The 27,777-nt window shown below is 43.8% G+C and overlaps 1 protein-coding gene across 2 annotated transcripts in view; it reads left to right on the forward strand.

The window, feature by feature from the left end:
• The window catches only part of St6gal2 (ST6 beta-galactoside alpha-2,6-sialyltransferase 2), a 73,496-nt gene that overhangs the window by 12,829 nt on the left and 32,890 nt on the right, over nt 1-27,777 (forward strand). For both annotated transcript variants that reach the window (XM_042265845.2, XM_006993918.4), the window contains exon 2: nt 26,466-27,457. In XM_042265845.2, coding sequence (XP_042121779.2) covers nt 26,530-27,457 — 928 coding nt within the window. In that variant the 5' untranslated portion in view covers nt 26,466-26,529. The remainder of the gene's footprint in view (nt 1-26,465; nt 27,458-27,777) is intronic.

The following is a 27,777-nucleotide window of genomic DNA, read 5'->3' on the forward strand; positions in this document are numbered from 1 at the left end:
AAGCCCTTTTCATTTTCTTTCTGAGTCATGCTATGCCAGCTTAATAGGCCTGCCTCGCCAGCTGGTTTCTGTGTACTTTTAATTATGTTGTTGTCCGTAACAAGGGTTTGATAATAGGATGTGGTTAGAAAAGTCTTCTACTTTTGTTCTGGAATACTGGTGCCAGCCAAGAAAGCTTCATCCTGCACGAACACCAACCCGTCAGCCAGAGAACACTGCAGGAAACCCACGAGCATGGACACTGACAGTGCCTTCCAAAGGATGCCAGGCATGGGGGAAAGAGGATGCTGGCCTTGGCATCTCTCTACCGACAGGCCGGTGGACACTGTGCCCGTCTATTGCTGGATTTTCTTTTTTGTGTTTTTCAACTGCCTTCTAATCCCTGGACAGTGAAAATGAATATAATGTGAGGGCTTCCTAGAAAATTGGCAAAATAGGCTGATGAGCGAGAAGTCTTGCCATTGTTTGTGTTCATGATCATCTGTGGTAATTGGAAATTTCAGCATTTGGGGCTCTGTTGATAAATTTACTATTAACCATTAATTTCACACATCACAATAGTGGCCTTTGTTCAGGGCAGGGGATATAAAAGCCTTTTCTTTAGAAGGTTAGGATGATGTGTACTGTGGGAGTTAGTCTCAATGCTTGTCTCTCTGTCTGTCTCTCTTTGTCTGTGTGTGTGTGTGTGTGTGTGTGTGTGTGTGTGTGTGTGTGTCCTCCTCCTGCCGTCTCCTCACACTTCTGCCCAGAGGAATGTCTGTATAGAAGAGTCCCGGGCAAAGGTCAGAGGCTCCCTGGTGATGGCTGTGTAGCTCTGGCCTGGCACCTCTTGCCACTGTTCTGGGGAGGGGCTCCCAGCAACCACAGTGGTTAGTTGTGTCCTTCAGTCCAACCAGGCCGGGTGCAAAGCTGCTCCGACAGAGGTTGGCCTTGTTACTTTGTTCACAACTAACTTGCCTTTCCAAGCTCTGAGGTTGGGAGCCTCTGGGGCAGGGTGGTCTGTTCCATCCTCCTTCCAGCCCTGAAGAGGCCCTTACCTGAGCAGCTGTGATGGAGGACATCGGACTGCAGAAGTTGAAACCTCAGTTGGGTCCCTGCTGGGTCAAGTATGGAGCTTAGCTATCTGGGGAATTAATTTGAGTAGGGCTTAAAGGCAAGTGAAAACTCTATCCTCCCCAGGCCCTTTCATGTTCTATAGAGAAAGACCTAACCGGTAGCTTGAAGACAACCCCACCTACTGCCCAGAGGCTAGTGAGAGGAGACTTAGGCACTAGGTCTTTCCCTTGGTGTCAGAAAAATGAACAGGCAATCAGGGAGCTCCCTCTTCCCCCACCTCAGTCTGGAAACTACCTGGGGCAAGAAGATTAGATACAACCTAAGGCGTTGAGGGAGTAGTAGTTTGGGAGCTCCTGGGAGGCAATGGTGAGACAAGGTGTGGCTTCCGCCTACAGTGGAAAATTAGCACACTGGCATCAAGTTGGTTTTCTCAAAGTATCTTAACCACCAGCTTTGCACACAGAAGCTGCTCAGGGTCCAGCTGCCTCCCTTCCTGGTGGGTTACAGATTCGAAAGGTGCCTTTCCCTTCCCTATGGGGAATTCCTGTGAGTCTTCAGCTCCTTCCTGTCCTCCTAGGCCTTGCTGTCTCCTGGATGTTACCACCTCCAAATTCCCTGCAACAGGTTTTCTTTCAAAGCCCCTAAATCCTGGACTAACCTACATTGTTACCAGTACCAGTTACCTCTCACAGATATGAGGGGTGTGCTAATGGGAGGATTTTTGTTTGTTTGTTCTTTTTTTCAACTAGACACAAGCTGGGGTCATCTGGGTAGTGAGAACCCCAATTGAAGATATGCTTCTGTCCGATTTGTTCTGTAGGAAAGTCTGTGGGGGGGGGGGGATTTTCCTGATTAATGAATAATACAGGAAAACCCAGCCCATTATGAGATGTGCTACCCCTAGGCAGGTGATCTTGGGATGTGTAAGAAAGCAAACTGAACAATTCAGGAGGAGCAAGCCAGTAAGCAGCTGTCCTCCATGGATTCTGCTTTAGGTCTTGCCTCTAGGTTTCTGTTTTGAGTTCCTTCCCTTTGTGATAGTCTATGAACTCTAAGCTGAAATCAAGCGTCTCCTTCCCATTTGCTTTTGGTTACAGTGTTTTTTCACAGCCATAGAGACTTGACCAAAACAACTGGGATCAAAGAAACCTTGTTATAGTAACAGTGGGCTCCTTATAACCTACGCTCCTGATGTGTATTAGTGTTTTGCCACATATATGACGGTTGCCTGTGAAGGTCAGAAGAGGGCATTGGATCATCTGGAACTAGACTTACAGATAGTTCTGAGCCACCATTTGGGTGCAAATTCAAGTCCCATACATGGACAGCCTGTGCTCTTAACTGCTGAGCCATCTCTACCTAGCCCGTACACAGTAGAAAATAATGCCGGGAGGTGGTGGCGTATGCCTTTAATCCCAGCACTCAGGAGGCAGAGGCAGGTGGATCTCTGCAAGTTCAAGGCCAGCCTGGGCTACAGAGTGAGTTCCAGGAAAGGCACAAAGCTACACAGAGAAACCCTGTCTCGGAAGAAAAAAAAAAAGAAAGAAAGAAAATAATGCACTTCAGTAAATAATGTATTTAATGAGTAGCTTTTTTGGGAGGGTGGGGTGGGGTTTTTCTTCTTTAAGTATCATCTACTGATTCATACTCTCCAGTCATAAGTAATGCCTTTGGGAGCAGTAAAGTACATTAGAAGGTTGGAAATTCCCTTCCTAAGAACAGATATAAGTTGGCTGAATGGGTGAATGGTGTTTCCTTATATTGGGTTTCCTCAGAAGTCTGCAGTCACTTTTTCCCTCCCCTGGAATTTCTTTCTGGTCTGTGATCTTTCTCCAGGCCACCACAGCAGTACTTCAGTGATGACGACATGCTCCAGGAAGCAGGGCCAGCAGGGTTATTGTTGCTTTGGGACCTGCACATAGATATTTAGTTTGTTATGGCCAGTTCTAAAAATTTATGACCTATGAAAAGTTTATTTTCAGAGTGGAGCCGAGGTCAGAATGAGACTTTTCATCAGAACCCAGTGTCACTGAGTTCTCCCACCTGTGAAAGGGCTTTGCAAGCTATAGAGGGCAGCCGTGGAAGAGGACCGGGCTCCACTCGGCGAGTTCAGACTCCAATCCTAGGGCACTGCCTTGAGGAAATCTGAGAATCACTCTTTCCCCCACCTCCATTTTGTGTTGTTATTACCCCTCTTCCTCCCCCTCTTCTTCTTTTAAAGTAAATGAAAACAAAACAACCAAACAAAAAAAGAGTTAAGCACATTCTAAGCTTTGGGCTCTGTCTCTGTACCATAAGGCTCTTTGGTGATGAGCAGTATTTTGAGGCGCAAGCCAGAACACCTGCACAGGACTCAAGGTCAGCGTCCTTGTTCCCATTCAGAACACAGCCAACTAGTCAAAGGAGATGGAGTGGACAGCTACCTAGCCCGTATGGCTTCAGCAGCCTGGGTTAAGCCACGTGGCATTTTTCTTCCACATTAACTTTTTGGGTAATGCCTTGTTCTGCAAAGGGACTTGCGGTTGATGTCACTTAAAAGCCCGTGGGTGGTTTTGGGGGAGAACGAGCAGTAACGCTTCGTGGTGGAAATCCTCGATGTTGCTTCCTCCTCGGACCTCCAGCGCATAGTTTTAATCCCTTACCTCCAGTGCACATCTGGTCCTCGCTGAAAACAGCCCTTTGAAACTCAATGCCTCTTAGCAGCCAAGGGCACTTTCCTGGCCCCTCTTTCCTGTTTGTACAGTGCCCTAGAAGATCAGACCTGCCCGGAGCTACAGCCTCTTGTCAAAGAGGTCATTAAACATGAGATGAGCCAGAGAGAGGCTTGGAGGCTATGTGAAGTTTGTCGTCTGGTTGTTTTCTGTTAAGCTTATCAGAGGTGACTTTGCCATACCCCTTCCTGAAGTTGCAGGTTGGGCCGATGCATCCTGCGAGGTGTGCTTAGCATGCAGTGAGCGAACGGCAGAAGGACAGCTGAAAGACCCTGCACAGAAAAGCGGGGTAGGGGAAGGGAGTCAGTCATCGGTCTCCAGGTGTCTCTCTCCAGATCCATTGCCGACCTGGGAACAACGGTGGGAGTTCTAGACACTGAGGAGCCTTTTCCTGGGAAGCTACATAGGCTAGTGCCAGTGCAGAGTAACTTTAGTCAGCCTGCTTGGGACTCCATGCTGCTATTTACAACACTGGCTGTGGGATGCTGATCAAAATTAAAATGAAGGAGTTTTTGTTGTTGTCTTTAAAAGTAGGAAATAGGTGCCCTGAAAGGAAGGTAGGACTCCATATTTATACTGTCCTCTTTAGTGCAATTGGTTGGCCGAGAAAAAGAAACCAGAAAGGCCAGGAGGGGCCCTGGTTTGGAAATCATTTGGATTTCTTGGAGTGCAGCTGTTTCCTGTTGCTTTGGAAGCAGCACATGGTTCCAGCAGATAGCATGACCTCTATGACAGTTGAATCCCTTCTTGCCATAAGGCAGCCTATTTACCTTGTGTTCTTGTTCAGGCTCGTTGAGCTCCGTGCATTTGTGATTGGCCAAATCCTGTGCACTAGAGACATCAAGGATGTTGGTAAGTAAATGGAGGCAATGCATGGTGGGTACACAGTTCATATGCTACCAGTGTCTGTTCTGCCCATAGGCTTTGTTCCTTTCTCTCTCAATTCACTTCATCCACAGAACAAAAATTTCAGACAGCAGCAAAAAGACATTAGCTAGTGTGAGCCTTCCAAGACTGTGTAGCAGACCTGATGACATCTTATGTATTCTTAGACAATGTTGTCTCTTCTTATTGTATCTGATATGTGCTGTCTACAGTGATGGACTTTTGCAGATATCTTTTCTGTTCTGCTCAGGGACATCACATTGCTAGTTTATAATTATCTGAGGGTTAATAAACAATGATGGATACACGCTAACAGCCAGGTGTCTTTTCTCCCTCCATTTCTCTGAGAGTTGACTGTAAAGCATCAGCAAGCTGCTGAGTTGGAATCACAAATTCCTTTTGGAAGATTCATTCCATGTTGTGGCTACTGTGGCTGTTACAGAAGCCATTAGAAAATGTGAAAAGGGAAAAGAGGATGGAGTGGTCATTCCTTGAGCAACAATACCTGGTGAGACATTAATTGCCTTTTACCTGAAGTCTGATTAAAATCTTCTTCCAGATGAGCTAAGCTGTGTGAGACTCTCCTAGTCTTGCAGTTGAAAAAAGCTGCTCTGTGGCTTCTTAATCTTTCCAAGTTGATAAACTTAATAAATGAAAAAGACAAAACAAAAACCAGGTTAGAAGTGTGTTTGAGTCCAGGTATTTGTGACTCAAATGTTCATTTTCTTTGCCTTAGTCAATGGAAATAAGAATGTATTTGGTTTTGTTGTAGTGTGGTACTGGAGATGGAACCCAGGTCATACATGTAATAGGCAAGTACTTTATCCCTAATCTATAGCCTCACCATAGGGGTATAGCTGCTTGTAAGGTGCTATAAGTGGAGGAAGGGACCTAGGAAGGCTAGGGAAGGTCTTAGGAAAACAGAGCTTCCAAAAAACCAGGACATGTGTGCCTGGCATCCTGTGTGGTCTCCAGGATTGAAGTAAGAGGCTGGTTTTGGTAGAGGCACTGGGAGGTAGAGTTTGAAGATTGTGGTCAGACAGACATCTGTGGGTGGTTTGCTAATTCCAATCAGTATGCTGAACATTGTCTGTGTGGGAAACTTCCCAGAGTGCCAAACCACCGAAGCACACCTGGAATGCAGCTTCTCCTTGATTTCTCTCAGGTATGTGCTCCAGTGTGAAGATTTCCTAAGACAGCTCCTGGGCCATGGTCTGCTGTCCATTGAGCCTCGGGTAGAACCCAAGGATGGTGCATTTTAAACACACTTTCTTTGAGATTTCAAGGCAGCAGCAGCAGCCCCAAGCGTTGGGAACTGCTGTTTTGCAGCTTCTTGGATAGCCACAAGAAAAGAAAGGACAAGCCCTCGATAGTAAAGATCTTCCCAGCTTCTCTTTATTTTACACGCAGTCTGTGTGTGGATCTCCACAGTCGCCTGGAGAGGTTGCAAGCAATTAATTATTCTTCTTAGTTTACAGTTGAGAGAACGCATCTTCATATGGCACAGGTTAATTAAGTAGCACCAGGTCTCCCCATTAGCAATTGCCAGACCCAGACTTCTGGGTATTTTGCCAATGTGCTTTTCTTGGGTGCACATAGCCTCACAGTAACTGCTGCCAACATGTTGTGAGGATGTCATCACATGGTGGCCTGCTTCAGCACCAGTCTCCGAAACATGGTGCTTTCAACTGTGGGGAGGACTCCCTGTGCTTGCCAAATAACTCTGAGTTCCTTTGGAATAATCCCTTAGAGTTCACAATGAGTAATCTCATGTTTGAGATTCCTTGGTCTCCATTCCTACAGCAGCAGATCCTAAGCCTCAAACACATACTCTGTAACATTTCCACCCACAGGGAACTGCATTCTATGAGCACAAACCCTTTGACATTAGAGCACCTAGGGACGGCCATAACCATTTTAGTTTGTGTAAGCACACACTAAGCTTTTTGCACAGTCCTGAACATAACTAGTGATACGCTCCTTAGAGCACCTCTTTGTCATTAAGTGTCATATGACTGTGCCCTGGAACAGCATCCATGAGCCCATCCAATCAATATCATTGGATGATGGCCTCACTCACGCAAGTTAGAGTTCTTGAGGCTTTAAGGACTTCTCTCTCTTTACATTGTGTGGTGCCAGAATAAAACTGAGAAGGAGACAATGGACATGGTGCCAGACACCTGTGTTTTCATCTCATCTGCATCCAGCTAGCTGGGTAACCCTGTGTAACTTGGTCCATCTCTCTATTTCTCTTAGAAGAGAATGCTGAAGTTTTGTAAGATCTGCTCCAAAGACTGCAACCCCATTGATAGCACATTCTTTGGTCTAGGACAAAATATTTGCATGTAAGTCACAGACTCATGGTTCTGCCCTTGCATTCGTGTATTTAGGGCCTGGGACAATAGGAATGCATTTTGCCTGTCAAATTCTTTAGATTTAAATAGCTCAGCGATTTGGTTGGCCCAACATTGCTTGTTTGCATGGCTGTTTGTGTCTGGGGACACTTGCTCTGCATATTGCCTCAGATTTGCTCCTGGGTTTGAAAGCAGTTTGCATTCATCTCATCCTGCTTCCCCATTGATTCTATTTAGATCTGGTACTTTGTCTTATTGAAGAACTGGGACTAAAACTTTCATTCTGACAAGAGAGCCAACCAGGCTGGCAAGCACAGAATGTGGGGTAAACCTGCAGTAGCCATACATGACTTTATTTGGATATTCCATTCTGAAAGAACCAGAACATTTTCTGGGGAGGGGGTACATTTTTTTTCCTTTGGAAGGAAAGCAATAACCAGACATTGTTCAGAAATGAATTGTAGATACAGATTTTTTTATCCAACTCATCTGACATTTTAAGTGAAATTTGACTGATGAGTTCAATGTTTCTTTGATAGACATCATAAACATTTTCCTGTTTCAAAAAGCAATCTAGGGAGTGTGTATTTTTAGTGTAGTTAAGGCTGTGTTAAGCTGGTGTAAAATAGATGCCACAAACATTTGTAGAGGAAAGAAAAGGAGCTTTTATTTAAATAGCGCCAAGAGCAGAAATGAAATGAGCAAAGGCAAACTGGAATGAGAGGCAACACGTAAAAATGGGCTGCTTTATGGGTGCATAGCAGTGGCTTTAGCACTTCATTTAAGCTGTGTGTCACATATGGAATGGTCTCTAGCAATTTTACGTCTGAATATAAGTGGCTTGCAAGGGATGTTTGTTGAATGAATAAATAATTTCTGCTGCTGCTGCAAAAAAAAAAAACGTAGTTTACTCAATATGGATGTTAGATTCAGATACATTAATTGTATGTCCTTTATATACTTACCAAGAGTATGACATAATAAACATCAGCTGTTTCACTTATTTATGGAATGCCTTCAAGTGACTCACATGTCATGAAGACAGTGTTGCTGGTTGTCTTCACTAATTCTAGGACCATGGAAAATAAGACTATTCTGCATCATCTGTTTAATGCACACCATTTTGCACAGTACCTGGGCACTTAGCAAATGTCCAAAGGATATGTGCAGTGTGTGCACATTTGTCTAAAGTAATTGGGACCAATCGTGTTTCAGATTTTTTGATTTTGAATTTTTAAAATGTGCATAATGAGGTGTCGTGGGGAAGGGACCCATGTCTAAACGTGGAATTGTTTTATGTCTTGTGCTCAGCTTGTAGACAGAAGGAAGGCAACTTCACTCCAGATTTTTAGTGTGCTTTCATTTTCTCTGCAGCTACTCACAGGAGTCAAGGATGGAATTTTCTACTTGTGGCATAGGGTTGGCCCTCAAAGGTTCAACTTTGGAACATTTTGAATTTTAGATACTTAACCAAATTCTTAATGTGTTGTAAATTAACATTTCTATGTGTTTGTAAATGAGCTTTCTCCTCAAATGGGCAGATGGCAATTTCTGTGCATAGGCCAGAGATCTTTACAATGAAGGAAGAGGGTGGACTGCACAGAAAGCAGATGCTTGTTGACACCATTGTTGGACAGGAAGTCTTGGGTTCTGAGATTTCCAGAGACCACAATATCTTTCTTCTCTTTGGTGTACTCTATCTGTTGTTAAATAAGCCAAAAACTTTCCCAAATTACAGTGCATGGTGGCCAGGCTATTAGCCACCTTACCCTTTCACTGCTGAGGTTCCTTCACTTGAAATGTGTTCAAGAATCTTTACTCCTCATGATCCATTTCTTCCCAGGTTAAATATCTCAGTCTCCATTAGACTTTTCCAGGATACTCACTTAGAATGATTATGTCCCTGAGTCTCATCTTTCCTTTCCAACTTCCTTCCTGGGCAGGCTGTCGTAGGCACTGAGGATGAGTGGTTCACAAGAAAGTCTACAGCCCATTAGAAAAGAAGGCGGGCAACCCACATAAGTTAATGGTCAACGTCAAACATCAAAACAAAGCCACCTAACCTGGGCAGAGAGGACACAGGAGAACTGAGAAAACATTTCCACATCAGTAAAACCAAGAGGCAGCCAGGCCAGTCTAGAGCAGGATGGGCTCTGGCAGAGGAAAGGGCCTATGCGAACACCTTGTGGCAGCATGAGCAGAGCTTGTTCAAGAAGTAGAATTGAGCAGTGGGGGCTAAGGAAGGGGCCAGAACGGTCAGAGAAGAGGAAAAAAGGCACCCAGCGTGAATGCTCTAGGTATTTGAACATTAAGAAAGAACGTAATGCTAGGTCAAGAACAAGGAATGGGGCCATGCTAAATTTCCCTATCCCCAAGGTCTAGGGATAATTGTGGAAGAAGGACCAGAAAGACTATAAAAACCACAAGGCAAGGAAGATTGCTTTGAAGTCATATCTTCTGGATATGACAGAGCAGCTGCACTCATTAGCTCACAGCACTTTTGGTCATCTGCACAAGATCTGCATAGGACAAGGTCATACACAGTACGGGAATGGAAGGGGCTCAGGAAGCCCAACCTACAGCTCAGGAATGATTGGCAGCTGATGGCCTCTGAGGCAGACAGAGTCAGTTGTCTTCAACAGTGAGTGACACCCTACACCCATGTGTACATGAGCAGCACTAATTGGACTCAGTGGGGTAAAGAAGAGGAGGAGGAGGAAGAAACTGAAATGAGATTAAGAAGGAGATGTATTCAGGGAGCAGAAAGGGAGAATATGATAGAAATACATTGATTTCATGCATGAAATTACTGAAGAATTTGAAAAAAATAAATGAACGCCCCAAACCTATCACTTTGACATAGAGCATCCACTAAGGAGGCAGGAAAGAAGCAAAGAGCAGCTCAAAGTTGTCCCCACTACATTGGGGCAGTGGAGTCCATGATATGCTGGCACATAGTCACTATGGTGCTACTCTGTGGGGGTTGCTTGAACTTGGGGTGCTCTTTAGAGGCCTTTGCTGGCATCTGACTCTTCTGGTTCCAGCTCCTAGCTCCTAGTCTACCTTCGAGCACCAAGAGATCAGTTTTATCCTTTGTGGAGTAAAAAGAAACTGGCTCAGCAAACTTGTTCCTGCCTCATCTCTGGAAATGTCCCTTTTAGACTTGACCATGAATTGGTAGGACTATACTCAGGTTCCTTTGTGACATTATCTTTTGTGGATGGAAAGCCTTCCTCGTAAATGGAGGGAAATCACAGAGTAAAAGTGAATGTGGTAGGAAAAAAAATCAGTGAAGACTACATGGTACCACACTCATGTGTAATTGAGCTCAGTTTCCCCACACCACTGTCTGCTCCATTAGGCAAGTTAACACAGTCCTTCCTTGGTCACTGCAAAGGAGGGTTATATGACCTCGATGGTTGCCAACATCTGTGAGTGCTCAAGTCCCTTATATAAAATGGTGTAGCATTAACAACGAATATCTGTACACACTCTTGGATACTTTAACCATCTCTAGATGATTTACAATACCAAGTAGAGTATAGGTTCCAGGTGAATACTTACTGTACTATATTGATTGGGGAATAATGTCAAAAAGAAAGAGAAAGGCTTGTATGTGCTCAGTACAGACACAATTATTTCCCCAGTTATTTTAAATCTGCAGTTGTTTTTCTTCATAAATGCTAGACCCCTGGCTATAGAGGGCCAGTTTTACTTTTTATCTGTTCAGCATTGTGAAGTAGGAGCCTGATACCTGTAAAGGAATGAATGGTAAAAAGCAGTAGGTGAATGTGTGATGGACATCTGGGCTCATCTGTGCACTTGCACACCTGCACAAAAACACCTGATGAGATGCAAACTGGACCAGAGTGCTGTTAGGAAACGCCTGGTCCACCCCAAGGGGCTTCTCCATCCACAGTAGGGTTGACTCTTGTTCAGCAGGCCCCTGAAGCCAGTGCCACTCCAAGTTTCTGTGAGGACAGAGAACAACTTCTGAGTTCAGAGGTTCAAACTTACTGTGAAATGTCTCAAAAGTCCCGCTTTACATGATAAACACTCAACTTGATTTTGTATTTCATTCCAAAATATTTGTATATATGAGCTCTAATATAAAAGCACTGTTACCCTCCCGTGTTCTCCACCCGGGAAGACTTGGCCAGCTTATCCCATGACTTTTATTAATGAATCCTATCGTTGGGAACCAGGTGTTAGCCCCTTCACTAACTACTTGGCAGTTCTTCACAATGTGACATCCTCAAAACCAAATTTCAGAAGTGCTAATCCCACCTCACCACATCCTTTGAATGGCGGCACAGTACAAACAATCGCCATCTTTATTTACCTGACATTTTCTCCTGGCTGTAATTTATCCTGGGGCTTTCTTAAATGCATACAAGTATCATCTTTTCCTTTAAACTTACTTTGTGAAACAAAAAATTGAGTAGGATCACTGTGACAAAATCACCAAATTGACAGTGACTCAAACAATGAAAACTGAATGAAGTGGTAAGATATTCTAATTTAAAGCGTTTTCCCCAATACATCTTCTTCCCATTGGCTATTTGGCAGCACTGTGATGCAGACCTCACTCATTCTCTGATAAGCCATGTCATGCAGCCTTTTTTCCCTGCATATCTGGACCAACCCGTATGAACAACAGTTTGGGCTACACAGCCTGTGACAGAATATCACACCAGGATCATGGGTTCTCAGTGGGCTGAGGACTTCCCTTTATTCAGGAAGAACTGATGGATGGAGGAAGGAAAAACGGGAGCACCAGAAAAGGCTCCATTGTCCCTGAAGGTTGGGAGTCAAGATGTGCACGTATGCACCTAAGTGAATAGCACACCTGCTGCTGCTGTGTGGCAGAGCCGCCAGTTTTATCTTCTTGGTATTTGTGAAAGAACCATGGATATTTCTCTTTCTGTGAAGAATTACATAGGGGGATGCTGGGAAGTCCATTGAATCATTAGATTGCTTCTGGTAAGAGAGTCATTTTCACAATATTGATTCTTCCAATCCGCATAGGAGTCCTTTCCATTTTCTAGTGTCTTCCTCAATTTCTTTCTTTCTGGGTTTTCATTGTAGAGGTCTTAATTTTGTTGGTTAGGTTTATCCCAAGTCATGTTTTGGAGTCCATTGCGAAGGGGATTGTTCATCAATGTCATTCTCGGCATGTTGATCTTTGGTATGTGGGGAGGCTGCTGATTTTCATGCTCATTTTGTGGCCTGTTACCTTGCTGAAAGTATCTATCAGCTGTAAGTGTCTGGTTGAGTCTTCAGATTCTCTTATATACAGAATTGTGTCATCCACAGTTAAGGGGACTTGACTTGTTTTTTGCTTTATTTGTATCCCTTTTATACCCCACCAACCTTTTTGATTGAGCTAAGACTTTAAGTACTATATTAAATAAGGGTGGAGAGACTCTTGTCTTGTTCCTATTTGTAGTGGAAATGCTTTGAGTTTTCCCTCACTTGGTATAGTGTTGGCTGTAGACTTGTCATATAAAATCTTTACTTTGTTGAGACATATTCCTTTTATCCCTAATCTCTTTGGTCTTTTGTCATAAAGAGATGCTAGATTTTGTCAAAAGAAAAGTCTGCATTTATTGAGAAGATCATATAATTTCTGCCCTTGAGCCCATTTATTGATTTCCATATGGCTTAGTTTCTATCCTTGTTGCAATGATAAAATAACTTAATTAAAACAACTGAAAAGAGAAACAGTTTCTTTTAGCTCCCAGTTTGAGCTATTGCCCATCATGTCAGGGAAGAAAGGGCAGTAGGAAGTAGAAGCATCTGGTCATGTAGCATCCACAATCAGGAAGGCTGCCTCTCTCTGCCTCCTAGGTGCTGAGATTACACACCAAAATGATGAATGCCCGTGATCAGCTCACTCTTTCCACTTTATACCTTGCATAATTCCACTCTTAGGGAATGTCCCTCCCCCAAGTGAAGAGGGGCCTTCCCACATTAATGAACATACTCAAGATAATCTTCTACAAGCATGATCAGAAACTAATCCCTCACAGATGTGTGTGGAAGTCTGTCTCCCAAGTGGTTCAAAATCCTGTCAACTTGACAGTGAATGCTTATGATTACATTATGTATTGAACCATCCTCGTATCTCTGGAATGAAGATTGATCATGATAAATGAGCTTTCTATGTGTTATTGGATTATTTGGAGTATTTTTTTATTTGTGCATCTATGTTCAATAGGGGGATTTATCGTGTGTGTGTGTGTGTGTGTGTGTGTGTGTGTGTGTGTGTGTGTGTGTATGTGTACATGTGTATTTGTGGGTATGTATGACAACCTTGAATGATATTTCTCAGGAGCCATTTACTTCGGTTCTAGGGTCTTAATTCATATTCTCATGAAAACAAGCACTTTACTGATTGACCTCTTTTCCCAGCCCCTAATTTTCTTCATGTGTCATGTGTTGTATATTTTATCTTTATTTGGTTTTGGTGTCATGGTAATACTCGCTTCATAGAGAGAGTTTTATAGTATTACTTCTTTTTATATTTCATTGAATGGCTTGAGATGGACTGGGGTTACTTCCTTCCACGATTCTGTTGGAATTCAACCGTGAATTCACTGGGCTTAGGCTTCTCTTAGTTGGGAGATGTTTTACCATTGCTTTTCATCCTGTTTCTTATTATAAATTTGTTTAAATTGTTTATCTCACCTTGGCTTAATTAAGGTAGGTCTTATGAGTCTAGAACTATATCCATTTCTTTCAGGCTTTCCAATTGAATATTTTTGCAGTAACTAGCATTATTTACTTATTTAAAAATTTTAACCTTTATATTTATGTGTATGGGTGCTTTGCCTGCATGTACGTCTGTACCACATTTGTTGCTGGTGTCCATGAAGGCCAGAAGAAGGCATCAGATCCCCTAGAACCGTAGTTACAGATGACTATCAGCCATCATGGGTGCTTGGAATTGAATCCTCACCTCATAAAGAGCAGCCAGTGCTCTAAACTGCTGAACTATCTCTCCAGCACACTCCCATAAATATTTTTAAATTATGTTGTATTGATTTAATGAGTATCCATGGTAGTGTGTCCCTTTGAAACTCTAATTACTTTTAGTCTTCTCTCTGTTTCTTTTGTTTTCTTTGGCTAAGGATATTCAATCTTGCTTTATCTTTTTAAAAAATAACTGTTTTGTGCTTTGTATTTTGTTATTGCTACTATTGTAATTGTTGTTCCCATTTCGATTCATTAAATTCTGCCCTAAGCTATATTTATTTCTGTATACTGCCTTAAGATTTGACTTAATTTTTTGAGACCCTGGTGAGCATCATTTATGTATTCATTTGAGACCTCTCTGGATTTTAATGTAGGCACTTGAGCAGTAAACTCTTTTTAGGATTTCTCTCATTATAGTACATAGGTTCTCCTATGTTGCACTCATCTTCATATCATTCTTGAAGTTCGTTTTTTCTTGATTTATTCAGTGGTCTGTTTTTTATTTGATAGTATGCTGTTTAATCCCCTTGAGTTTGTATATGTTCTGTGGTTTATCTTGCTGTAGAGAGCTAGCATCCATTGTGGTCAGATAAAATACAACTTTCTTGTATCTGTTAAGGCTTGCTTTGTGCCACATTATATGAGCAATTTCAGAAAAATTCTAAAGGCTGCTGGGAAGAATGTGTGTTCAGCACTGTTTGTGTGCAATGTCCTGTGGATGGCTGTTAGACCCATTTGATCCTGGTCGTCATGTAACTCAAATATTTCTCTGTTTATTTTTTCTCAGAATGACCTATCAGTTACTCAGACTACGGTATTGAAGTTACTGTTTAATTACTGTCACTTGCTGTTTGTAATCTTTGGTGTTTCACTGTCCCTCGTTTGCTTCACTATTGTTCCAGCATGGCTTCATCCTTCCTGTAGCCTCGTGGATATGTTCATCTTTCGCTTCAATCTAAAGGAGTCTGCAGCATCTCCTAGAGAGATGGCTTGACAGTCATTAATTCTTTTAGCCTATTCTTATTGTGGGAAGTTTTTTTTCTTTCTTTTTGAATTATGATGGATGATTTTACTAGGAATAATAGATTTTTCAGGATTATAAGTCCTTCTAGGTTTTAAAGTTTCTTCAGAGAAACCAACTGTTATTCTGATGTGGCTGCCTTTATGTACCATTTGTTTCTCACTTGTAGATTTAAATGTATTTTCTTTGCTCTGTATATTAATGTTTTAACTATAATATACTTTTTTATGGTCCTGTCTTCTTATCACTCTCAATGCCTCCTGTACTTGGGTGGGTATCTTTCCATATACTTGTGAAATTTTCTGCTGTGATTTTTTAAATGTTTTTTTCCTGCCTTTTTCATGAAGTTCTTCACCTTCTCTGCTCATGATACATAGATATGGTCTTTCCATCATATCCCATAGTTCTTAGTGTTCTTTTTAATATGGTTTAATTATTTTATGTTTATCAATGTTTAAATGTTCCAATTCCTTTTCCGTTTTTAAGGCTTGATGTTTGGAACCCCCTTTGAACTATGTTATTTTTCAGGGACATTTTTATTTGGCATTATTGAAGTTTTCATTTCCAGTATTTCAAGTTGGCTTTTTTCATTATTTGTAACTCTTTATTGAATTCCACTTTCCTATCCTGTATTGAATTCCTTATTTAATTCACATGTTTGTTTGTGTCGAAATCCATTCTGGAGTTTATTTTTGTCCTGTTTGATTTCTTTGAACATATTTATGATCATTCCTTTGTATCCTTTGCCTAGGGTTTCATTTTATCCACTCAGATTAAATTGTTAATTTTGGGAGGAGTTGTATTGCATTAATTTATTGTGTTTCTTGTGCTTTTGCATTGGGATTTATGCATCTGGGGGTAGATTATTTATTTATTTTAATTTAAGATACCCCTACTCTTTTTAGCATATATTCATAATGTTCAAGATGGACCAGGGCATAGGATTGAGTTGTCATTTTCCTATTCTAGACAAGTGCTCAGGACACCAAGTTAATCCCCAACACTCCTGTGAAAGTAGAATAATAATGTCTTTAAAAAAATTTTTGAACGGGTAGGGCCATGGTGAAAATATAGTAATAGTCAAGTAAGTAACAGTCTCCCCTTAAAACACCAAATCTCCTTAACCATCAATCTCTCCTTAAATGATTTCCTATACTTGTTTAAGGAAGGAGTGGCATTGCATTAGTTTATCGTGTTTCTTGGGAGTTTGCCTTGGGACTTAGGCTTTAAGGAAATTCAACAGCAAAAGTGCCGCGTACACTGATGTGTTAGCACAGTAGGGTGACTGTGTCCAGTGATAACTTCCTGTTTATTTTATGAAGAACAAACTAAAGAAGGGAGCTAAAAGTTCCAAAGAAAGATGTGATAAAGAGATAAAAATGGGATTTACCATACTCTGAAGAATACACAGTGTGCTAAAATATCAGACTATACCCCATTAGTGTATATAATTATTATGTGAAAATTCAAAAAGCGAGGGCGAAAGTGGAAGATTGCAACTCAGGGGCTGGGATTCTCTTCAATGTACATACAAAGAGGGAGCTTCAAGTACAGAAACTCACCCAAGTTCATGTGGGTGTAGCCACTGTTGACTTAAAGCCTGTTCCAGTGTGAGCTCTGTGCTCTTCATTGCCCTAAAAATATTATTACATCTTTTATGTGTGTAAATCAGGGTATACATGTGTGTGAACGTCAGAGGAAAGTTTGCAGGGTTCAGTCATCTCCTTCCACCATATTGGTCCCAGGGTTCAGACTCAGGTCAGCAAGCTCAGAGGCATCACCACTGAGCCATCCCACTAGCCCTTCTTCACTTTTATAAACCGGTAAATTAGTTTGTCTCTTCTTGACTGATAACATTGCCTCATCAAAGTTCTGACTCTAAATCCAGAGTCCAGTGTAAGATACACATTTTCTGTTTTGTGTTACTCTCTTAGCAGGAATTCTTACCTAAAGGGCCTTGGGACTGGATACAAGAATATAATTGCAATTGGTGATATTTCTGTCTTATTTTTACAACTTTCGTGGTTGTTATTATTATTTAAAATTATTACATACTTTACATGTGATAAAACAGATGCTAATGCTAATAAAGGAGTTTATAGATCCAGATTTAATGATGGCAATATTTTCTCTTCCCGATCCTTAAATGTTTCTGCATGGTGCACACACCCTCCTTCCCTCTTACTTATTGAAATCTCTTTGCTCCCCTCTGAGGTGTTTAGTTAATGGAGTTCTGTGATATGTTTTACACTGTTACATAAATGGCCATTCTGTGTGTCTGCTTTTCCAGCCTCTGACATCCTCCCGGGTCATATTTGATATTTGTTCATGGAGATAGCACCAAGATGTTCAGCTTTTCTTCTATTTTTACTCTTCACGGAGATCTTTATACACAAACCCTCTTTCAGAGGGAGAAGTAAATGTCACATGGAGCCTCTAAAATCTGCTGCAAGTTCCCTGAAACCCCCTTCTCCTTCGGTTCATCTAAGGGTCCTCATTTTCTGGCCTAGAGAGATGTGGGGCTTTGACTCTGTAGAATCCTTCCTGTTACTTTCTGCTTTTACTACCAAGTCAGTTCTCCAAGGACCAAGATCATGTGACATATACCCACCCTTACCTTCAGCTTAATAAACATTTATTGAATTCTAGCAGAATTAGCTGATTAGCACACTGAACCCATTAGCAGATACTTATCAGCTCTTCCAGGGCAGGTTTACATTCATGACTGAAGCAGCAGAGACAGGTCTTTATTTAGGGAGGATTTTATTCCATGCTTATTAGCTGTAGTCAGGTAATAGTGTTTGTCTAACTGAGGATGCCTCAACTTAGGTCACTTAAGGAGACGGGGATGGATGCCTACTGGTAAATGCTGAAGTGAACACATGGGACCCAAAGTCAAAAACAGTAGAGCCCAAACTTCTTAGACCATTCTTTCCATTTGTACAAAATATGAAATCTACATTAAAAAGAAAAATAGGAACTGGGCTCTTGATGTGGGTCAGACCCTGTGCTGATCATGTGACTTCATTCATTCACTTTATAAGGCAATGGCGATTAAGCATAGTCACAGCTCAGGCTTGGTATGGAAGCTAAGAGTCTAGTGTCCTGTTAGAAAGTGACCATCTTCTGGCCACACAGATTTCTAGTCAAGCCCAGGTTGCGGGTTGCTCTTATTTTTGATGTTTTGTGTTTGTTTGGAGATAGGGTATAATGTTAAGTAGCCAAGGAAGGATAATCCTGAACTGCTGCCCCTCACAGTACTGCCTCCCATGTGCCGGAATTCCAAGTGTTAGCCACCACATTTGATTTCGTGTGACTAACTGAACCCAAGGTTTTGCACGCACTAAGCAAGCATTCTACCAACCAGCCACACCCCGAGCCATTGTCACCCTTGTTATTCTGTACCATACAATGCCAAGGTCAGAGATGTTGGCTCTAACATGCCACTCTTCCCAGCATGCACCTATGCACTGCCAGCCTATGGTGATACTCTAGCTACCTCTTGGGCTAGGATGGGGAGCAACCTACATTGCTTTTTGCAAGAAATGGTAGCCTATGCTTGTACAGAACTCTCTTTTTAAGAGCCACCTTTGGCTCCCTGTATGTTACCTCCAAGCCCACTTCCATTTTAGGAGTCCACATAAGCCTTCCAAGTGTCAAAGACAGGCTTGTAACTTCACATCTGGACAGCTAACACATCAGTGCTGAATCAAATTGACAGCTCCAGCCACAAGCCTTGGAACATTGGTGGTGTAAACTGTAAATATTTGAAGACTAATGATTGTAAAACAGATAGCCACTGTGCCCAAAGCCTGAATGCTATTTCAGGAAGCCGGTAGACCCTCGCACTAGGCAGCTTGTATTGTCTTCATACAACCAATGATAGCCTTCTCAAATCATTTTCCCTTCCCCTGCCCATCCTACTGAAGGCTGCTGGAGAGACTCACATATGCAAATCTGCCTTTAAAACCACTTCCCACCTGCCTGACTCTTCAGTAAAAACACCGCACTGTAAACATTAACTGACCTAGGAAGATATGCCACCATCTTGTAAGAGCAGCCCACCCTCCGCCAACCCAAACCATTTGCTCTTCTTGTACTACCTGTCCTCTGTACACCTCTCGATGCAGGGACAAGCCTGGGTGTTGCCAGGCTTGGATCAACCACCCCTCTCCCACCCTCATCATCAGTGTCCAGCTCTAGGCCTTCTCTCTACTGAAGTACTCCAGGTTTGCATTAGTGCACATCTCTAAACACACACACACACACACACACACACACACACACACACACACACACACACTGGGTCGTCAGGAGGATTAGGAGGGTGTGCAGAGTCATGGGTCACCAGCCTCAACGTGTGTAACTTCTCTGGAGGTGTTATCCAGCATCACACTGTGACAGTTAAATCCATGTAGGGGTGGAATCCCAAGACATCACAGTGAACACTACTGTAGCTAGAGTTTTCCTGCCTTGCCCACAGTCAGGACAAATCTTTGTCACCCGCCGGTCCCACAGCCGCTCAGACCCAACCAAGTAAACACAGAGACTTATATTGCTTACAAACTGTATGGCCGTAGCAGGCTTCTTGTTAACTGTTCTTATATCTTAAATTAACCCATTTCTATAAATCTATACCTTGCCACGTGGCTGGTGGCTTACCGGCGTCTTTACATGCTGCTTGTCTTGGCGGTGGCTGTAGTGTCTCTCCCCGCTTCTTCCTGTTTCCCCAATTCTCCTCTCTCCTTGTCCCGCCTATACTTCCTGCCTGGTCACTGGCCATCAGTGTTTTATTTATATAGAGTGATATCCACAGCACACTACCTATGCAGAGATGTGGTTTCTGAGGCCTCAGTGGGGAAAAAAATGGTTACTGCCGCAAATGAAACCGGATTTTTGAGATGGTGTGATGTTTAGAGATCACATGGGACTGGTAAATTTAAGGAGCTGGTCAGAAGTTAGGGACATAGTTTGTAGCAGAGACAAAAAAAAAAAAAAAAGAAAAAAAAAACAGAAAACATTGAAATGTTAAGAGTTGGTACCAACACAGTACATAGCAATTTTTTCAGGGATTCAGGGTATAGCTGGAAAAGAGGAATTTTGTAGAGAATCTCTTGGAGGCTGAGGTTTATGCAGGGTGAGAGAATGTTTGCTGAATATTTTGTTGTATGTCATGCTAACATGAATTTAAATGAGATGTTGTAGGTGTGATGCTTGATATAGTGTGTGTGTGTGTGTATGTGTGTGTACTGACACGCATGAACCATGCAGCACCCAACACATGCCAAAGCCTTGGCATTCAACATCTTAACTGCATAGCAGCTTCCGTATGCCACAGCCCAGCCATTCAACAACCTACCATACGGCCACCTACAACATACTATGGCCTAGCCATTCAATAGCTTCATCCATTCAATAGCTTCATGGTATGACCTTATAGACACAGAACAGCCTAGCCGTTCAATGATATAGCAGCCTAGACATGCAAAAGTCCTAACCATCTAACAATTTAACCATATGTTTTCCTGGAGTTGCCCAGACCCTTCTCATAGGCTGAGAAGCACACACCAACCAGCCATCCTCCTAAATAACCAGGAGCCTATGGGGACAATTACAAAGCAAAGAATTCCCTCCGTTTTACCAGTTCCAGTCATTTATTGGAGAGATACAGGTTAAGAAGATCCCATAAGCCATACCACTCTTGTTCTGAGTGTTCAAGACTGAGTAAGATGTTGCTGCCACCTATAGGAGGAATGCAGTCATTGCCACTGTAGCTTGTCCCAGTACCTGATCATTACCCATTGCCTCGGGTACCCTCGTAGATCTGTACCTAGCCCAGTTATCATCAGAGAGAGCTTCGCTAGCAGCTAATGGGAGTAGATGCAGAGAACCACAGCTGAAGATTAGGTACAGAGAAAGCCCAAATTGGAGATCTCCATCTCCATCAGGGCTCTCCCCTTGGAGCTCAGGGAACCCCAGGGAAGAGGGGGGAGGAAGAATGGTAGGAGCCAGAGGGGTCAGAGACACCAGGAGAGCTTGGCTCACAGAATCAACTAAGCAAGGCTCACAGAGACTGAAGCAGCAGTCACGGAGCCTGCGTGGGTCTGCCCTGGGCCCACGGCACATATGGTTGTTAGATTGGTTTTTGTTATGTGGGACTCCTAACAGTGACAGTGGGGGGTGTCTGACTCTTTTGCCTTCTCTTGGGACCCCTTTCCTCCTACTGGGTTGCCCCGCTCAGGCTTTGTAAGAGGGTTTGTGCCGTATTTTTTCTTGTTACGCCATGTTCAACTGATATCCTTGGGGGGGCCTGCTCTTTTCTAAAGGATCTGGCAGGGGAGGGGGGGTCTGCAGGAGTGAAGGGAAGGGAAACTGGTAGGGATGTATTGGAAATAAAAAGGAAGGAAGGAAAATGAGAGAAGGGAAGGGAGGAAGAGAAGGAACGAAAGAAGCAATCGAGCTAGCTCACTCTTTTGCCAAGTGAGGTCCTGTGAGCCTTTCATCCCTTCCTGATATAAGAGGCATGTATTTCTACATCCATCTGGGCACAAACCATACCCTAAACCTCTTACAGGGAAGATGCCTCTCTATCACAGGGGGACTGCCCTTCTAAAGACAAAGATTTGATGTGCTCCTTAGAAGGGGCCCGGTATCCCAGCACCACAAAGCTCCCCTCACCTGGCTGACCTTTCCCTTCTGTTCTTCTGCATATTGGCCTAAAAATGGGCTGGGACTCTTAGCCTTCTGTACTTAGATGTCTAGAGACTGTCTTATGTTTACGGAAGTGAAGAAAGGAAAGGGGCCATTTGTAAAGAGGCCGGTGAGGTTAGGAGGCGATAGAAGATTTCCCACGGGAGGATGGATGGTGCCTCTCTCCTGTGTGCCCAGTGTCTTCTCAGATGTAACAGGAGCTAATTTTAAGGAAAAAAAAATAGTAAGTTATGGGTGTCTCTCCATACTTCACATTTTAAATCTGTATTATTTCAGTGTTAAGGTAAATACTTAGATTTGAAATTGATCCAAACAACTCCTTTGAACGCATAAAAAATGTGCATGGTTCTGAGACTTACAGAAAACCTTGCCACTGGGGTTACAGCAAACATATCAAGGCCATGTTAAACACCACCACCATCAACAACAAACCTGAACCCCAAAACCTGGTGATAAAGCTTGTCAACCTCAGGGCTGTGGAGTGACACCATTAAAGAGGCAAGGCCTAGGATTAAACTCTTCGCTATTGAGCAAAATAGGAACTTACTGGTTAACATCGTGCCGCAGTGTACTGTTTGAAGAAGTGTTTACATTTCATAATTTCATCTGACAATGTGTGATAAATTGTGCCTTTGAGAAACTGTGATTTCTTTCAGAACACTTTGAAGGAGAATTTAAGCATTCCTCTGTGTAATTATGATTATCCCTAAGACAACTGGGCTCTTTTGTTGGGTGGTGGTGGGGGATCTACGTCTAAGCTAAGGAGACCCACCAACCTTTCTAGATGAGCAAGGCAATCCGAATAATTTTTAGGGATGGATGGACAGATTCCCTATGTAAAAAAAAAAAAATAGAATTTCCCTGGAGGTTTGTCTAGACAAGAAACTGAAGAGGAAGGAAGGATGGGAATAGGACAGAGGCAGCACCAATAACAGAGAAGGTCCACTGGGAAGCTAAACCTTCCTGCTGCTGAGTAATCATTGAGAGTGGCTGTGGGAGGGAGAGAAAGCCACACTGGTCCTGGATGCTGGTAATCTAGACACAGCTGTTCTCAGGGGAAAAGTGGCAGGAACTTGACAGCCCCAGTCATTTAACCCTCATTGACAATATACATGTGAAGGTCTGCTTAGGGAGCACTTTTCACTGGCATCTGGGGAGAGATGATTTGCCTGATGGGCCTCTTATCCATCTCTGATGCCATCTATATCACACCAGCTAATGATGACATATAACAGTGAGTGTAACCGGGAACCCTGGTTAATATAATGTTTCAGATGTACGATAATAAGGAAAAGATGCTTTCTTTTGCATAACAAAAGCTTCCCTTTCACATGGACGAGGGATATATGCTTTAACTTTGATGCCCCTCAACTTTATGTCCTCGATCTGTTACGCACATGTGCCTGGTGGAGACCGGAAATAAACAGAGGGAATTCTGTGTATTGTGCTAGCAGAGGACCTGCCACTGCTTTGAGATTTAACCATTTTGGAGAGTGGTCTCTTCATCAGCGACAGAAGGCTTTCAGCCACCAACGTTGCCATGAGGACTTTGGGATTATTCAGAGTTGCAGCCTGATCATGAGTGGAGGCAGCTAACCTCCTCCTCTTTATAATTCCCATGTGTCAGGAGGCATGTGCATCTTACCTGATGGAGAACTTATCTTGGGATTCTTATTCCTTTTGTGCAGCTCTGATGATCTCCACTTTTCTCCTGCCTAGCAAGCACATCAGGCAAGAAAGAACAAATGGCCATGGGGCCTTGGGTACCCGGCAGGACCTTCTCTTCCAAGTATCCCCAGACATCTTCTCATTATTTTCTCTCCCTACCGTGCCAGCCATCATTTCCCTTGACAGAAAAGGCCTCACATCTCTTTTTCAAGGAAAGAGGTATTTTCATACAATGAAGCCTCTGATCTTGGGAATCATTCTGTCTAATTCAGCAGGTTCACCTTCGAAGTTGGCTTCACTGCGGCTTCCCGCAGCCACTAAACTATAAAGCAACATGAATTCACATAGGATAGGGGGTACAGCCCCAGGGGCCAGAGGTATCTGGCTCCTTCCCAACAGCTCAAAGCTATTTTTCTTAGTTTATACCCCTGGCTCTGCACACACCTCACCTTTATCGGTAGGTTATAAAAATGTTCTCCCAGGCTAATGCTGAAATGATGTTATTATCGTTCTCACGTGACCCACCCAAATGCTGCTCACAGCAGGGAAACCATTCCCAGCCAGAGGTAAGAAGGCAGGTAGCTTCAAATTTGCACCTGCAGCCTTGGGGTGTGGTGAATGCTGGAGGACTCTTCTCGTCTCTGTCGTAGGATCCTTTCTGAAACTCTATTTCAAAATTTCAAATATCGTGTGATAGGACCATGTGTGGAGCCCACAACTGACTCAGTTTCCCAGTTTGAATCTGAAGTCTGTTCTGAGTCAATAGAAGTCAAGCTTGCTTGCTCCAGGGATGTGAGAAAGTCCTGATTGGCCCAAAGGAAGGAACACACTATCTAGCTAGATGCAGACTGCTGTTGCCAGCCAGAGGTACGTCGAGATAGAAAATGAAACTGCCTGCTCCTTGATGCAAGGCAGGATAGATAGTGGTTGAATGCCTGTGCTGTGCATTGTTCTACCTCTGTCCTTCAAGACTGTATGTAAGCTGGCTGTGAAATAAACTCGGGGCTGTCCGGCATTGACCGGCAGACCTCTTGACTCTTTTCTGTCTTCTTCATTGTCTCTTCAATCCGCAAGCCTCTACCCAGCTACCCAGCTGACTCTCAGCAGGCTCCTACAACTACTCTCATTCTACTAATGAAGTGAGTCACAGGCCCCTACAAAGCTTTAGGGTGGGGACTTCAGAAAGGCTAACAATGTGAAATTTCTGAGTTGGAACTTGGGTTTAACCTCCAGCAAAGAAAGGAAGGCTGCAGATTGAGTTTACTCTCAAGGCTGGTAATTCACCCAGTCACACCCATATCATTCAACCTCCATAAAACATTGGGCCTGAAGCTCAATGGAGCCTCTCTGACTGGTAAAGATTTGATATACCAGAGGTATATCCATGTATCTTATCACCTTGTGGGCATTGTGCATCTAAAACTAAAATGATTAACTATACCATTTTGTTTGGTTTTGTTGGTTATTCTAGCAAAGTATCAAACCTAATGGGTGTTGTGGGGACTTCCTGCCTGATAGCTGAATCATCAGAAGCATGGCCTGGTGACTCCACCTGCAGCTGGCATCCAAAGTGAGGGAAATCTTATGGATATGGACCTGATCTTATAGAGTTAGCACCAACTCTAGGTAGCAAGTGATGGAATGATATTTCAGTGCCCACAGTTTTAGAGGAAATAGGATAACTGTTACTATGCTTAATGTTCTGATTTGCACTGGTTCCTTAAAATACTAGAAAAGGCTCCTAGACCTTTTTGGTGGACATTATAACTTGAAGCAGTATGGACTGTGTCCTTAATGGACAGGTTAGTCAAGTAACGTAGAAGATGGCACTCAAATCATGGCCCCAGACTGCACTGTAGGAAACTGTCCGTTATCACTTCCTAGTGAGATGTGTGGACATATAAGGAATAAGCACTTAGAAGTTTTGACAGTAATTGGCATGGGCATGACATTCTGGTACAGAAGGAAACACAAAGGTATAGCAGCGACTAGCAATTTGGGTAACAGTGATCCTTTGCCACAGATAGACAACAAGCTAAATTTAGAAAATACAACTTTCCTTGGTATGAGCAGATAGTTCCAAAGTTTAGCGAGCCCTAGAATCAAGATGGGTTCGGACACAACATTGCTTGCTATAACCTGTTTTTGAGCACGTTAGTTTACTTCTCTGGACCTGTTTTTTTTTTTTTTTTTTTTTTAATGTTTTAAAAAATATCTTTTATGTATGTAAGTGCTCCATCTGCATGTATGCTTTTATGCCAGAAGAGGGCATCAGATCCCACTATAGACGGTTGTGAGCCACCCTGTGGTTTCTGGAAATTGAACTCAGGACCTCTGGAAGAGCAACCAGTGCTCTTAACTGCTAAGCCATGTCTCCAGTCCTCTGTTTCTAATTCTTGGAAATGGATATAATAGTGCTTTCTGTCTCATTCAAAATTGAACATACCTAAGGAGATAATTCAGGACAAGTGCTAAGCGCAGGGCTTGGAACCCAGCCAGACAACTGCTGCTATTTCTCCCAGGTTACCTTTGTGTCTCTGGTGGTTGCAGAAGGGCAAGACAATCCTTGAAGGCACATGAGTCAGCAGGTACCATGCACAGTGTTTACCTGCAGCTACAGTCACCCCCATTGATTTATTCAGAACCACCTGTGGTGGAGTTCTGGTATGTTCCAGGTAGATCATGAGGAATTTAGAAATTCCCAGCATTGATGCCTCCAATAATATATATGAGTTGAGACGCTGATGAAGTGCTAGCAGATAAAAGCAGGCAAATTCTACAACTTTGCCTCACCAAACCAGAATTCTATGTTGGATGTATAGGGAGAGTGCAGCCATAGGTTCCCCACAAGAGTGTTCGGGCTAGAACAGCAGACATGCCCAGAGGCCCTTGGGAAAGATTTTTCTCTCCCAAGACTGCTGAGATGCGGTGACCTTGCAAAGGTCAAGAGTGAAGGGTGCAGAGAAGTGAATTCAGCAGGGCTGACTTCCGATGTCCCTTTCAGTCTATTTTTTCACCAATGCTGCCCTAGCAGTGTCTGAACAGGTTTCCCACGCTAACTGTGGCTCCTGTCGTTTTCAGGTTCTACCCGCCTCCTCGCAGTGCTTTAAACCCCAAGGTGAAGTGCTGGCCCCAGGGGTCTGCAATGAAACCGCACTTGAAGCAATGGCGACAACGAATACTCTTTGGAATATTTGTTTGGGGGCTCCTCTTTTTGGCGATTTTCATCTACTTCACCAACAGCAACCCTGCTGCGCCTGTGCCCAGCTCCTTCTCCTTCCTGGAGAACCGCGGCCTCCTGCCTGTGCAGGGCAAGCAGCGGGCCATCATGGGCGCTTTGCAGGAGCCCTCCTTGCCCAGGAGTTTGGAAGCAAGCAAAGCGCTGCTGGGCAGCCACCCTGCCAGCCCCTTCCACAGCGGGCCTGGGGACCCACAGAAATGGGACCAGTCGCAAGAGGGCTTTGACAATGGGGAAGAGTTTTTTTCATCCCAGGTTGGGAGGAAATCGCAAAGTGCTTTCTACCCGGAGGAAGACGGCTACTTTTTTGCTGCTGGTCAGCCAGGGTGGCACCGCCATACGCAGGACACCCTGGGGCTGCCCTCCCCGGGGGAACCATCGCGGCGGGCCGGACCCGCCCAGCACAAGCGGGAAAAGTTTCACCGTGCAAGACGGAGCCGCGTGCCTGAGGAGGTCTACGACGGCGACATGCTGTCACAGGCCTCCATGTCCAGAGCCTTCCTGTACCGGCTTTGGAAAGGGACCGTGTCCTCCAAGATGCTGAACCCGCGTCTGCAGAAGGCCATGCGCTACTACATGTCCTTCAATAAGCACGGAGTGCGCTTCCGCGGGCGGCGCGAAGCCAGGCGATCCGGGCCGGAGCTGTTGTGCGAGCTGCGAAGGCGCGTGCGCGTGCGCACGCTGGACGGCAAAGAGCCACCCTTCTCAGCGCTGGGCTGGCGGCCGCTGGTACCCGGGGTGCCTCTGAGCCAGCTCCACCCGCGCGGCCTACGCAGCTGTGCAGTGGTCATGTCCGCTGGTGCCATCCTGAACTCCTCCTTGGGGGAGGAAATCGGTAGGTTCCCGCGGGGCTGTGGCTCTTCTCTGAGCTCTTTGCACTTCTGGTTCCAAGTTGGGGCAGTGCCCAGGATGCTGTACAAGCTTCATCCCTCATAGAAACCAAGGTCTGCGTGAGCACATGGCAACAGGGGGCGGGGCAACGGGTGGGAATACGGGAGAGGAGGAAGTCAAGGAGGTCGTCCTTGTGGGTGCCACCCTTAAGGTGAATGGTAATAATGGTACTGAACTCTCAAGGACTAAAGCCAAGTCTCGGGGCTCTGAGGAGAGCTAGACGACTACTGAAAACAGTTCCCAAGCAGATATGAGCTCTAGTCC

Source organism: Peromyscus maniculatus, chromosome 21 (genome assembly GCF_049852395.1).
Source record: "Peromyscus maniculatus bairdii isolate BWxNUB_F1_BW_parent chromosome 21, HU_Pman_BW_mat_3.1, whole genome shotgun sequence".
Classification (NCBI taxonomy): Eukaryota; Metazoa; Chordata; class Mammalia; order Rodentia; family Cricetidae; genus Peromyscus; species Peromyscus maniculatus.